This window comes from Rutidosis leptorrhynchoides, chromosome 3 (genome assembly GCF_046630445.1).
Source record: "Rutidosis leptorrhynchoides isolate AG116_Rl617_1_P2 chromosome 3, CSIRO_AGI_Rlap_v1, whole genome shotgun sequence".
Taxonomy (NCBI): domain Eukaryota; kingdom Viridiplantae; phylum Streptophyta; class Magnoliopsida; order Asterales; family Asteraceae; genus Rutidosis; species Rutidosis leptorrhynchoides.
Window position 1 is genome coordinate 200,420,363 of NC_092335.1, and position 14,549 is coordinate 200,434,911.

Below are 14,549 nucleotides of genomic sequence, written 5' to 3' on the forward strand. Positions count from 1 at the left end.
TGGTTCGAATGGAAAAGAAGGGTGGTGACCGGTGATCGATTGGTGGGTTTTGTTGAACAAGACTATAAACAGTAGCTGGGTTTTGTTTTGGTGACTCTTGGTCATGAAAAATAATTTAGTAACAATCAAGAGTATTTGTTGCAACAATAGTTCGAGTAGAAACAATAACGTACACGCATGGTGGTTCGTGGTGGTTGCTATGGGTTTGCAAGGTGATTCATGAATCTCATGAACATATATAAATAAAAATTAGATAGACAAGATAGAAAGTGGGCAGAGGTTAGGGTGTTGTTTGGCCGATGGTTGTGGTGTGGGAGAGGAAGAAGAAAGACATATGAGGTTGATTTATATCTCTTTTCATTGCATCTGTATATATTTAGTTTAGTTATATATAAAACTTCAATCTTTTCAAGGGACAACAACAACTTTAACTTTAATCAAGGGACAACAACAAAATTAGCGCAGTAACTCAATTCATAAATCAAAGTATCACAGGTAATTAAACTATTAAATTGCCGATACTTTCACGGGGTCTCATAACGTGGTCCATTACTAAACAGTTACGGGTAAATTTTTAATTCAGAAAAAATCCCAAATTTTTAGATTAAATATATTTAATTATTTCACTCATTATATGTTTGAAACCTGCTCAAAAAGGCTCGGTAATTATTTATTTTATGTTCCAATTTATATGTACGGAGTACTAAAACTTAAACTATAAAGGTAAAAATATGTTTGTCAAAACTAAAATCTTCGTAATCAATTTACATTTCAACTTTTATTTTAATCATTAATGAACAAGTATTATCTCTATATTAAAACTAACAAAACATCAACTGAGTGTTACTGACGTTTGCCAATTAAGCTCGAAATCATTCATTTTCCATTTACTCTCTCTTTATATATAATTAGTTTTAAATAACAAGTTTTATCACATAAATATATATTATATATTTTTAAACAAATAGATTAATATTATTTTATATATTTCCAAGTAGTATTTATATATACATTCATATACACACACATATATATGTATTTATTTACAAATAATTGTTCGTGAATCGTCGAAAACAGTCGAAAGGTAATTGCATTCATAAAATAGTTCAAAATCTTTGAGACTCAATCTAACAAACTTTGCTTATCGTGTTGAAAATACAATATCGCATCGAGAGTTTGGTTTAAAATTAGTCGAAATTTTCCGGGTCGTGACAGTACCTACCCGTTAAAGAAATTTCGTCCCGAAATTTGAGTGAGGTCGTCATGGCTAACAATAAAAATGTTTTCATGACGAATATGAGTTGATAATTAGAGTTTTATCATTATTGATTAATATAGATAAAACGATTTGATCATGTGAAGCGTACGAGTGAAGCTATCACAAAAGAGTGAAAAGTTTCGTCGTAGTCATGGTGGATTTCCGGAATTCAAGGAATTTAAAGAAATCTTCTAATCAGAAAGAAAATGTAATAACACGATTTATTAGCAACTGTTGGAATTACGGAAGAACATAAATATCAAAGGAAATATTTCCGTGATATGTATAGAGCTTAAGTAGAATGAAAGAGTCGTGTAACATGGCACATGATGAGGGTATGATCTACTGGGAATCATCATCACGTGACATTAGAAACTCAGCATGACTTACTGTAATATAACCACGTTGGCCAAGCGCATTATATTATACTAACTCATGCTTCAGTTCCCAACACTCCATTCTTTATCATCAAACTCTTAGCCAATTAGGCCATCTACAATTTTTCTATTTCCTCTGCATTTAATGCAGCCATATTTGAATCGTCGGTTATCATTCCGAGGTGGTTTCAAGAGAACTGTGTTTTGAGATTGATTAAACGCTGATGGTAGTATGGTGGAATATAAAAGGTTCCCCGGTAACAATAAAGAGTACGCATATATATCAAGGTTATAATAAGGTTGTTTCGGATGAAAAGTCGGAGTTGACTTGCTGGAGCTGTGACAAAATTTGCTACTTTGAAAGGGATTACCAAATTATTTTGGGTAATAATAACACTAAAGGAATTAGCACAGCTACGTGTTAAACGTTTACTCAATTTCTGAGGGTTTTTTAGGTGCATATCTATATGCATCAATCTTTTCTTTCGTACGTGAAATGCGGTTGGTTCATTCTCTCAATCGAGGTGTTTTCAAGAATCATGAAAGATTTGAACATGAAAGGATCCTTGGATGGATTGAAAGTTCTTGAAGCAGAATCATGACACGAAAACAAGTTCAAGTAAGATTTCCACTCGAAATAAGATTGTTATAGTTATAGAAATTGAATCAAAGTTTGAATATGAGTATTACCTTGTATTAGAAAGATATCTTACTATAAATAAGAAAGATTTCTTGAGGTTGGATGATCACTTTACAAGATTGGAAGTAAGCTAGCAAACTTGGAAGTATTCTTGATTTTATGAAACTAGAACTTATAGAATTTATGAAGAACACTTAGAACTTGAAGATAGAACTTGAGAGAGATCAATTTGATAAAGAAAATTGATGAATGAAAGTGTTTATAGGTGTTTTTGGTCGTTGGTATATGGATTAGATATAAAGGATGTGTAATTTTGTTTACATGTAAATAAGTCATGAATGATTACTAATATTTTTGTAATTTTATGTGATATTTCATGCTAGTTGCCAAATGATGGTTCCCACATGTGTTAGGTGACTCACATGGGCTGCTAAGAGCTGATCATTGGAGTGTATATACCAATAGTACATACATCTAAAATCTATGTATTTTACGAGTACGAATACGGGTTCATACGAGTAGAATTGTTGATGAAACTGAACGAGGATGTAATTGTAAGCATTTTTGTTAAGTAGAAGTATTTTTGATAAGTGTCTTGAAGTATTTCAAAAGTGTATAAATACATATTAAAACACTACATGTATATACACTTTAACTGAGTCGTTAAGTCATCGTTAGTCGTTACATGTAAATGTTGTTTTGAAGCCTTTAGGTTAACGATCATGTTAAGTGTTGTTAACCCATTGTTTATTATATCAAATGAGATGTTAAATTATTACATTATCATGATATTATGATATATTAATATATCTTAATATGATATATATACAATTAAATGTCGTTACAACGATAATCGTTACATATATGTCTCGTTTCGAAATCATTAAGTTAGTAGTCTTGTTTTTACATATGTAGTTCATTGTTAATATACTTAATGATATGTTTACTTATCATAATACCATGTTAACTATATATATATATCCATATATATGACATCATATAGTTTTTACAAGTTTTAACGTTCGTGAATCACCGGTCAACTTGGGTGGTCAATTGTCTATATAAAACCTATTTCAATTAATCAAGTCTTAACAAGTTTGATTGCTTAACATGTTGGAAACACTTAATCATATAAATATCAATTTCATTTAATATATATAAACATGGAAAAGTTCGGGTCACTACAGTACCTATATCCATTATATCTGATCGCGACAGCAGATTCACTTCCAGATTTTGGCAGTCACTACAGCAAGCAATGGGTACTCGTTTAGATATAAGTACAACATATCACCCCCAGACAGATGGACAAAGCGAACGTACTATTCAAACTTTAGAGGACATGTTGCGAGCATGTGTCATTGATTTCGGGAACGGATGGGATAAGTACTTACCACTAGCTGAGTTCTCATACAACAACAGCTACCATACGAGCATTAAAGCTGCACCTTTCGAAGCGTTATACGAAAGGAAGTGTAGATCTCCTGTCTGTTGGAGCGAATTGGGGGATAATCAGTTGACGGGTCCTGAGATTATTCAGGAGACAATGGAGAAAGTCCTACAGATTCAGGAACGATTGAGAAGGGCTAGAAGTCGTCAAAAGAGTTACGCTGATGTTAGACGGAAGGATTTAGAATTCCAAGTTGGCGATAAAGTCATGCTTAAAGTATCACCTTGGAAGGGTGTTATACGGTTCGGGAAACGAGGTAAATGGAGTCCTAGATATGTTGGACCGTTCGAGATAACTGAAAGAGTTGGACCAGTGACTTACAGATTGAAACTGCCACAAGCACTCAGTGGTATACACGATACTTTTCACGTATCCAACTTGAAGAAGTGCTTAGCCGACGAGAATTGATTATTCCTTTAGAGGAACTGCATATCGATGACAAACTTCATTTCATTGAAGAACCTGTCGAAGTCTTGGGCCGGGAGGTCAAACAATTAAAGCAAAGCAGAATTCCTATCGTTAAGGTTCGGTGGAACGCGAGAAGAGGACCAGAGTTCACGTGGGAGCGTGAAGATCAAATGAAACAAAAGTACCCGCAACGGTTTCCCGAGGAAACTACTTCAGCGGACGTTCACTAAAATTTCGGGACGAAATTTTCAATAATAGGTGGGTAATGTAACAACCCTGCTTTTTCCGTCACTTATGTTAACTTTCTGTTAGTTTATTTAACGGCGATTACTTGACGTTTATGTGTTTATGTGTAATAAATACATACTTGATCCTTGGAGGGTTACGATAATTAATATGGATTAATATTAATTTGAAAATATATTTCTGATAAAGAAATACGATAAAAACGTTACAGTTTGAATAACTGCTTTTTGAGCAACGAAATGCTCGGGTTTATTTTAATAATTATTTTAATAATTATTAACTTTTTAAAAATATTTAATTTATTGGGTTTTTAATAAATTAAACGTTTGGTTGCGTTTTAACGATCGGTTTAGCGTGCCGGGCCTTCGGTACGTCTAAACGGCACTTGAAACGGACCACGATAGCACGCTTTTATAAAACGAGAACCCGGGGAACCATGGTGGGCCATGTTCGGCCAAACCACCCTCACACCCATTGAATTTCTATTTTGGGCCATTTTGTTAATTATTTGCTTAATTAGGGCCTAAGTGTAAAATTCTAATTAAACCTAATACTACTCTAACTGCATTCTTCTCCTCACTTCACAAAAATAAGTCGACATATTTTCTTTTCCCCTCCCTCTGCTGCTGTCGACCTCCATCACCAATACCACCATCAAAATTTTAATTTTTGCTCAAGCCTTGAACATCAAACTTGTAATTCTCGTTGTCCTCTACGCGTGGGTGTTGTTAATTTCACGATCAAATGTATAAATAGCAAACCCTAACTTTCAAAATCTGAATTTTATTAATGTTTCATAGTTTTTGTTGTCTATTGCTCAAGTCTTGATGTGTGGTTAATGTTAGATGCGTTAATTTGTCCGATTTGATTGTTTGCCATGAAAACCGAATTTGATCTAAATGTGTACAGAAAATTGACTTTGCTAAATGTTAATTATTATGATGTAATTAGAATCTTCATGAAAAACTATTGATTTTAGGCTTTGGATTCGCTTAATTTCGTTTCCGTATGCTCTAGTTATGACTATTTAAATTATCGTTGTGTTTTAATTGCTTAATCAGAAAACTGGTAGTGATGGGTCACGAATTGGCTTGTGAATTGATTACCATTGGATAAATAATTCAAAAATACTCAGGTTACACTAGGATATCATGTCATTTTCTTGAGTAAAACTTGTGTTATGCTTAATTGAATGAAAATGTGGATTTTTCCAGCACATGCATGAAAACAGACTTGTATGCTAAAATGTATTGATTTCTGTGATGAGAGCTTTGCATATCTGTAATCTACACAAAAAGTACTTCACTTTTCATGTAGATATCATGGTCTAATTGTATCTAGATCTTCGGATAATCGCATGCGAAAGTGACCCGTTGGTAGTAGGAAGTATTGCACTTGCTCTATTTCTACATGTAAGGATTCTGTCATGAATGGTGGTGTAAAACACAATAGGATAAGGCCACTTTGAAGCCCTCTAATGTGGTTGGTTCTAAGATTTTGGGGTCTAAGGAAGCTGATTGCCGTGATTTCAAAGATCCGAGGAGGAATAAGAATAAGGGGGTCGACGATGACTATTCATTTTGTTTACATGATAATGTGAATGATTTTGACTTTGGAGAGGCGGTTCAAAACATATTTAGAAACCGGTTTAATATCAACGGGTGAAAGTAAATATTCTTGTTTAGAAACCGGTTAAATATCAACAGGTGGAAGTAAATATTCTTAAACCTATCGCTAAATGTAAGTAAAGGAAGCAATGGGGCGTTTGAAGTTTGTTTGATGTTTTATGTGCTTGTTTGTTTGGTGTAATTTGGTTAAATATTGTCTCTTGATGTGTTTGTTTGTTTGGTGTAATTTGGATAAATATTGTCTCATAGTGTTTAGATGGTTATTTTGTTAGTTGAAGTCTTTTATTTCTTAATTTTGACGTGGCTCGATTTAGTTAGCGTTTAGATCGATTTGTTCCGTTTTCTGGTTTGAGGCCGCCATGTTTTTTTTTTTTTTTTTTTTTCTTTTTTCAATCTATCGGTTTTCATAGATGCTTTCTTTTGAGTGTACTGATTGTAATGTTTCGTTATTTTCGAAAAAACGCTTTTCATCTTGCATTCCCACAAGCTTTTCTATTACGAGTATATATAAACTAGATTTATGAGCCCGTGCGTTGCACGGGGACTCATCCACAAAGATTATTGGTGGTTGGTGGTTAAACTTATATATGAAATAACGATATGGAGTAGAAACTAAATGTATGATACAAGTAAGTATCCTAAACGCTATGAAGCAATAAACCATGAATGCAGCAAACCATTGTTTATACATCTACCGTTACTAAGATTCATGTCTGTCCTACTTCATTCTCAAGTTCTGCTGCAATTTTCTTTTAGCGTTTATTCTAATTTTGTTACCCTGAAAATAAGAATGAAAGTTGGTGTATGTGCAAAGAGTTGGAGAGGCCGAAGTGTCAAAAATATTATGTAACGCATAGAGACCAGAGAAGTAAATATCACATATTTGCTTCTATAACCTTATTTCTAACCTGTCAAGATATGAACTTTGATGTACACCATAGTGAACTCTGAAGCAGAGATGTACATCAGCATTCATAGTGAACTTTGAAGCAACTTTGACCCAAATTTGTTTTACTCTATGACTCCTAAAACAACAATGTTAACAACGCAGTCTTGTAATCGAGCAGCCGTTTATCACTATAATGATTCGAACTCTAACGGACACATGAAACAACAACATTAATACACTATCATCATACATTCACATCTTTAACAACTTGCGTGAGAAAAATCCTCTTTGGATACGGGCTATTTCGTGAGATTGCCTTGTGAGATTCAATCACACTCACCAGCAAGTTATGAATCGGACCCTACAAATAGATTTACATTTACGTTATAATGATTTAGTTATAGGTTATAACTGACAATTATAACCCATTTTGTTTACCAAATGGGTGGACGTTGGGTAATGTTTCTCTCACTTACCGGTTAAATGATAAAATATCGAAAAATTACCAATAATCTATGGTTCATTTGAACATGTTAAAAGAGTATAAATTCGAAAGTACCCAAATTATATCTGTTGCATGCAACCTCCTTGATCACTTATCTAATAACATGTGAATTTTCTATTAAGGCCATATTTATTGAACATCTATCTATTTAACAAATTAAAAATGGACAAATTAGCTTTTTGGGTCAATCCAACCTGACTGGACAAATATTCCAGTAAGATCAATATTAATTGGATTACCCTTTTCAATATGTACTCTAAAATGCGCATATTTAGTTGAGTAATCAATTTGAATTAACTTAGCAACCTGACCAAAAATTGATGTATCCCTAACAATTATTGAGATTAACCAAATTGCTCATTTTGACACTCTAATTATGAGCTCTTATTTAAAGACCAAAGTTACCAAACTCATTAATGTTGCCACATTTTTACAAATGCTGACCATTCAAAAACTAAATAAAATTGCAAAAATGAAAAGAAAAAAAAAAAAAACACACACACACACTATGGTCTCACTGAATGCATTTTGATCCCACTGGTTGCATTTCGAAGCAGCTCCTTTAGTAAGATGTAAACCTAAAGTGGTGAAAGTTAGCTTATTTCAACAATAGTAATCAAATAACTTTAAGAAATCGTCTTACTTGATACCGCATTCATGGAGGCTTCACCAGGGCCTTTGTAAATATCACCAATGAAGTTTCAATAATGTGATAGTCTCCTTGCTCATGAGATAATAGCTGCGCTGAGAAGAAGGTTGGCTTTCAAAAATATGGTAATTTTTTCTCGTTCTGATCTCCATGAGTCAAATAGGACATGTCAAAAACATAAACATAACATGTAACGGGCCAAATGTTGGACAAAAATAAATTTGCTTAATAGGTTATAGATGAATTTTAACCCACTTTCCAAACATCAAACCAAAAATTAAACCAAAAAAGATAGAAAAGCAAAAGAGGATTAAATACATTTACTAATGTGTAGGATGAAAAAAACATGATAAGGATTTATTTAGAATTTTTAAATAAATCCTATAATTAATGCCCACAATTACCTTATAATAGTAATTTGCATATCTTCCATATATGACAGACAAATGACTGAAACTTGACTGAAACTGAAACTGGAACCTACTTGAGCAAAGAAACTGTAGAGGCCACCAACCAATCCGTCATAGTAACTACTGACCCGCATACACCTTGTAATGAAAAAGGGCTGGAAATCCTTATGAAAGCACATACTTTTTAGGTTCAACAAAACATACAAGAATAATTGTGAATGGAGCCTATCTTGTACCTTAAGAACACTTTCTATCTTTTTTGGTGAAAAATTAAAAGGAAATAATTTTTTCACATCAGAAAATTGAGAAGAATGACATAGCGCTTTGGACCAATTCCATACAAAATTAAGTGTGCATAATACGCTTCTGACAGTTCAAAGTTAATGCATTAATAGAAAGTTCATCTAATTTTCCCATCCATATATAGACAATAGGCAATCAACAGTATAGTACGATACAACTGGTAATGGAGAAAGATAAGGTAGCATTTCTAATTTTTGATACATGAATGGTGGGCTATTAGAATGATGACGTGGCAGTGGTGGGCTCGGTAAGATTTTGAACCCACCACAAGAAGGTGGCAGGGCATTTGGAAGAGGTGGTAAAGCTTTTTCATGCCCTTTCTTGGGAGACAAGTGTGATGAATGCTGAGGTGGCGAAAAGGCGGGAGACGGGGAAATAATGGGTCCCACGTAATCGTCTAGTTTCGAAGATGGAGCAGGAGAAGGGGTAGGTGCATCGAGTGTATGACATAGATAAGAGGATAAATTAATTTCCTAATTTCGTTAAGTTTTCCAAAAACTGATTGATCAAGGCCGAGATTTTTTGTATCGGTTGATCGTGTAATTGTTTCAGCTAATTGCTTTAATCTTAGTGGCACGAGGGTGCCTAAATCTGAGACAATTGATGCCTGGACTGTAACCGATGAGTATCTTGTTGAACCAACTTTGTTGGTTACTTGAATATATACTCTAGGAAAAAAAGAATGAAAAGAAACAGTTAAAAAATTATTATTACTATTTTATTAAAGAAACAGTTATCATATAATCAGTGTCAAAACGCCGACAAAATGATAAATCCAGTTTAACCCATTATGTAGACAACTCATTTTGTCACTTCTAACCATAACCCAAAAGTTTGTCAAAAATTGCACGGTGACCTTTTTTATTTTTTATTTGGATGACCTTAAAGTTTGCAATTGTTTCAATTGAGACTCCGACAGTAACGATCGTTAGTCTTTCTCTGTTAAGTATGATCATGGGCGTAGCACTTAAGCCAGTAGCAAAATGAGTGTAATACTTGAAGTAAACGAATGATACCTCGTAAGGCTTTAAATGCAAACCTGCTTTTAACTGTTCCGTTAATCACAGAAGTTTTCTTCTATTTCGCGCACAGAATTAGGAAGTGTAAAATTGAATAAGGCTTCAGATGGACAAAAATCGTACTGTCAGAGTTAAGAAAATAATGTTACCTCAATGATTTACTTTCCGAGCAAAAATCGTATTCCGGGTTTGAAAGTTCTGCTCTAATTCTTGCAGTTCCCCAATATCTGATATAACAACTGATCTGCAAAAAAAGAGAAACTGAAATCGAAAACAACAACAATCTGCTACAAAAAATGGATTCAATATATTTTAATTTTATAAAGAATGTGCAAGAACAAACCTTAGATTGTATCAGAGGAAAAACCATAGACGTTTAATTGGTTTTGATCGAGGGATTCTGCAACCCATCAATTTCAGAATTGGTTTGATTTTGAAGGATTCTGCAAACCCATGAATTTCAAACCATTTAAATAAGAAAAACCTCAAAAGACAAAGATACAATCAGTTTACTAAAACCTTAATTAATAACGAAGTCATAATCGAGATGAGACGATAACAAATTGTAAAACTCAAATACATGTTTAAGAAAATAAACAAATCAACATGGATGAATTCGTAATCAATATTAGATGCGAACGTTTGATATGAAATCCAAATCGACATGGCTAGCGATAGAATCATGGATATAATCGGATGATTATATGGTGAACACTCAGCCATAACCCATCTATTTGTTTCATAACCTACAAAAACTCATATATAAACATTAAATAAAATTTATAAAACTCATAAACATTAACAAACCTAGAGTGAAACAACATTAGAAATCAATTTAATGTATGAATCTATAACTTAAATCAAATATATAAAATTCAAAAACAATAACAAATTAGACCCTGTCACATTTAAAATCAACCCTGCCACAATCAAAATCAACAGAAATGATTTTATCCAACCAATTAGACCCTCTTAGCCACCAATCTATATAAGAACAATTATAATGACCAATATAAACATCTAAATTCTTCATCAAACTACACACGGAACCATATTCTATAGTTTGACTTTCAAAAGTCAAACTGCTAAATTCTTTGATATGTACTTGCCAGGAATTTGCAGGGAGACTTAATCAAATGAAGTATTCTTGTGTTTTGTTTACCACAAATCGTCATACAGCTGAGTCCTCCAATCACCAGTTTTTGAGGAGTCAACAACACCACGTACACCCTGCAAACTCATATTTGACAACAAATTTTAATCCTATAGTCGACCTCAAAGGAAAATCCAAAAGTACACATTTGAGGGGATGAGTATTACATATTACTATTATATGACTTGCATGGTATAAAATCAAAAGGTTAGAAGTCTTATGATTTTACGCAAATTGGAGGGGAGACTCTGATTTCAACATATTTACATATAAGCTAATTTGGTCAATCTGCCTATTCCAACCCATATAAACAAATACAGTCAGAAAGGCTACTATAACCTAAATAAGCAAATACAGTGAGAAAACAAAGTCATCTTAAACTACATATCTAACAACAATAAACGTTAAATGATAAAAGAAAAACAATTAACAAAAAGGTCAATTTGGTTGGTAAAAACCCTAAACACAATGTGCGATAATCCGTTTGGACAGATAATCTTGAAAATGGAATAGATAAATTGAAAAACTTTTAAACCATATTACCAATATAACGAAAGAGTCCTGCATCGTCAAAATCTATCGCACTCAAAAAAGTCGATGAGTCGCTCATAACAATGATAAACCGTATACACATGAACCTGTAAGTGCATAAATTAAATACGTATTGGAAAGAGTAAATGAAAAAAAAATTAGTATCACCAATACGAAACTGTGTAAATTACAGTTAACAAACCTTATAATCGAAAACAACATCACGATTTGGTTGTTTATATTACTCCAAATTTACAGCAATTTTGTCCACGCCAAACAAAAAAGTCAAAATACGTATTGTGTAGATCGATTATCAGTTAAAGTGATAATTAATTGTTTGCTGATGAACAATTTTTGTGGATTAACAGACCGTTGAATCAAATCATGAGATGTATTAGCATTTACAATGCTTTTATCTGATAACGTGAGTAGTATAGAAACCTAAAATAGATTACCTGAAAACACCTCAAATCATCCCAATTAACATCGATGCCTACTCAGGGTTGATGAACGGCGATTTAATTTATCGATCTTTTTGAATGGGATTTGATCGGTGGCGGATGCAATCAAAGGTAACCCTAATTTAGGGTGAATCTTTGCTTAGGAGAGCGATGGTTTGAAGAGAGAGAAAAATAGGTTTGATTTAATCCGTGTGTGATTGATTAGGGACACGCGTCAGCTATACAAAATTAACCAATTTTTTAATTCAAAATTATGAGAAAAAAGTATTTGCTGAGGATTAATGTGGTCGCGCCACGTGGAATTACACTACCGAATTAGTAATATAGAAAGATAGAAGATGCTCTCAATATTTTCACACTTATATAAAAGTCTTAAATTTCCATATTTTGACGATTTCAAAAGTCTTTAATTTTAGTATTTCTTAACTCTTTCAAATGTCCAATTTGCTTTTATTTTAAAACTTGTAAATGTCTAAATTGCTTTTATTTAACGCTTTCGAAAGTTCTGGGCTTCAATTTTATTTTATTTTGCCACTTTCAGTCTATTTTTTTTATATGCTTAGTTAATCTCTTTGACAGTGTCAATATTTATTTTTTATACATATATAAACGTTAAAAACAAACTTTTTTTCTAGCAACTATTAAAAAAGTAAGCCAACAAACTAATTTCTTTTTATATATGGTGAGTTTATTAGTAGACTGTCATTTTCCCATTAAATAAAATAGATACTCGTAATAGATAATATTTTAAGCATCACCCATAGTCCATGGTTCACGATTTAATATCTCATCGTTCCTAATATAATTATATTATATTTATAGACTATTAGCCGATGCTATACTTGGGATATAGTCAATCGTGTATATACAATATAGTTAGTCAATATACTGTGAAGATAATGTACAAATATGTGAAGGGATATTTTAAGCATTGTAAATCCTTTCCATATTATTAGGAGAGTTAGGCTTACTCTACATGTACATATATACGGCTGTTCAATTTAGAATGACACACAGAATTCACAATCTTATATGGTATCAAGCCAAACCCTAGGGCCGCTCACTATCTTCCTCTAACAACACACGCCAAACTTCTTCTTCTTCTACAATTTTTTTTTTCCTGTCTTCTTCACCATGTCTGAATCAACTAAATATCATCTGCTCTATCCATCTCCAATATAAAGAACCTTATACCTATTACCCTAGATATCAAGAATGGTCTCTACAACTCTTGGTCACAGTTAATGAAAATACACTGTCGCGCGTATGATGTAATCGATCACATCATTCCACCTCCAACTGCTGATTCTGGTGCTTCCACAGCCACTAACACAGATGCAATATCGACTGCCTTACGGTCAAGACTAGATGCCATTGTCCTTCAATGGATCTATGGTACCATCTCTACTGATCTAATGACTACGATCATGGCTGATGATCAAACAACTGAAACAGCTGCTCAAGCGTGGTCCACAATTCAAAACGTGTTTCAAGACAACAAAAACACGCGTGCCTTGTATCTTCAACGACAGTTTACAAACATCAAATTAGATGATTTTACCAACGTGCCTGACTACTGCCAAGAGATCAAAAACTTAGCCGATCAGCTCAACAACGTCGGTGACAAAGTCAGCGACAAACGAATGGTCCTTCAACTCATTGCATGTCTCAATGACTCTTTCGACACTGTTGGTACTTACTTTACTCAAATGGATGATTTGCCTACCTTCTACGTCGCAAGATCCAAATTAGTGTTAGAAGAATCGAGGAAGTAGAAGCAATTATCCAGCAATTCCTCATCTCATCTGTAACGTCCTCCCAATAGGGTCTGGAAGAAACGTTACTAATATCAAATAAACCAACATATTATAATACGAGAACAATACTAAATGATAAAATTAACTGGAATGAGTACGCAGCGGAAAATGAAATATCGTTACAAAAGAAATATGTAATTGTTTAAATGCAGTAGTAATAAATACGATAATCTCTTGATCCTATGTCCAAGTAGCATCACATAAGCAGTAGATAGGAAAGCTTGAATTAAACATCACCTGAGACAAAACATGCTAAAGTGTCAACCAAAAAGGTTGAGTGAAGTTCATAGGTTTAACAAAAGTAGTTATCGTTGTTTTTAGACCACAAGATTTAATTGTAAAGTTGATCTCCCGCAGGATCAAAAAGTAGATCTCGCAGATCCAAAAGTTATGCCAGTGCGTGATATTTAGACTAAACATTCAAGTTTGCCCCATGACAAGTTGTGTCTGTCCTTGTCGGTTTAATTTCATTATTAAGTAATACAAAGACTTAGTCAAATGTATCGGGGACGTTACTCCCGATAGGCCTACCCCCAATAAATAAGCATGCCGCAGCACTTAAAAATATCACTGTAGGGACTTAGTCGGACATAGCCGGGTATAGCATAGTTTTAACAGTTGGTACTTGTGTCTAAATTGTAAATAGTAAAAGCAGCATGTGTCTCACCCCAAAAAGTTAAATAAGTTTGCTAGCAATAAAGAGTGGCGCTATGAATTCACCTTAGTAAGTAGAGAGAGAGTTATTCCTCGGAATAAAGAGTTGAACGAGTGAGCAGGAAAGTCAACCTATTGACATTTAAGAGTA

General features: G+C 33.5%; 1 protein-coding gene across 1 annotated transcript; it reads left to right on the forward strand.

Annotated features, from left to right (window-relative positions):
* Positions 1–13,171: 13,171 nt before the first annotated feature.
* LOC139900751 (uncharacterized) lies at positions 13,172–13,702 on the forward strand. Its single transcript, XM_071883509.1, has one exon. It carries the CDS (start codon positions 13,172–13,174, stop codon positions 13,700–13,702), a length of 531 nt encoding a protein of 176 aa, XP_071739610.1.
* Positions 13,703–14,549: the final 847 nt, after the last annotated feature.

What these genes read in the sequence shown, in the direction of transcription:
- LOC139900751 (XM_071883509.1), top strand. Translation starts at nt 13,172, where the DNA reads ATGAAAATACACTGTCGCGCGTATGATGTAATCGATCACATCATTCCA.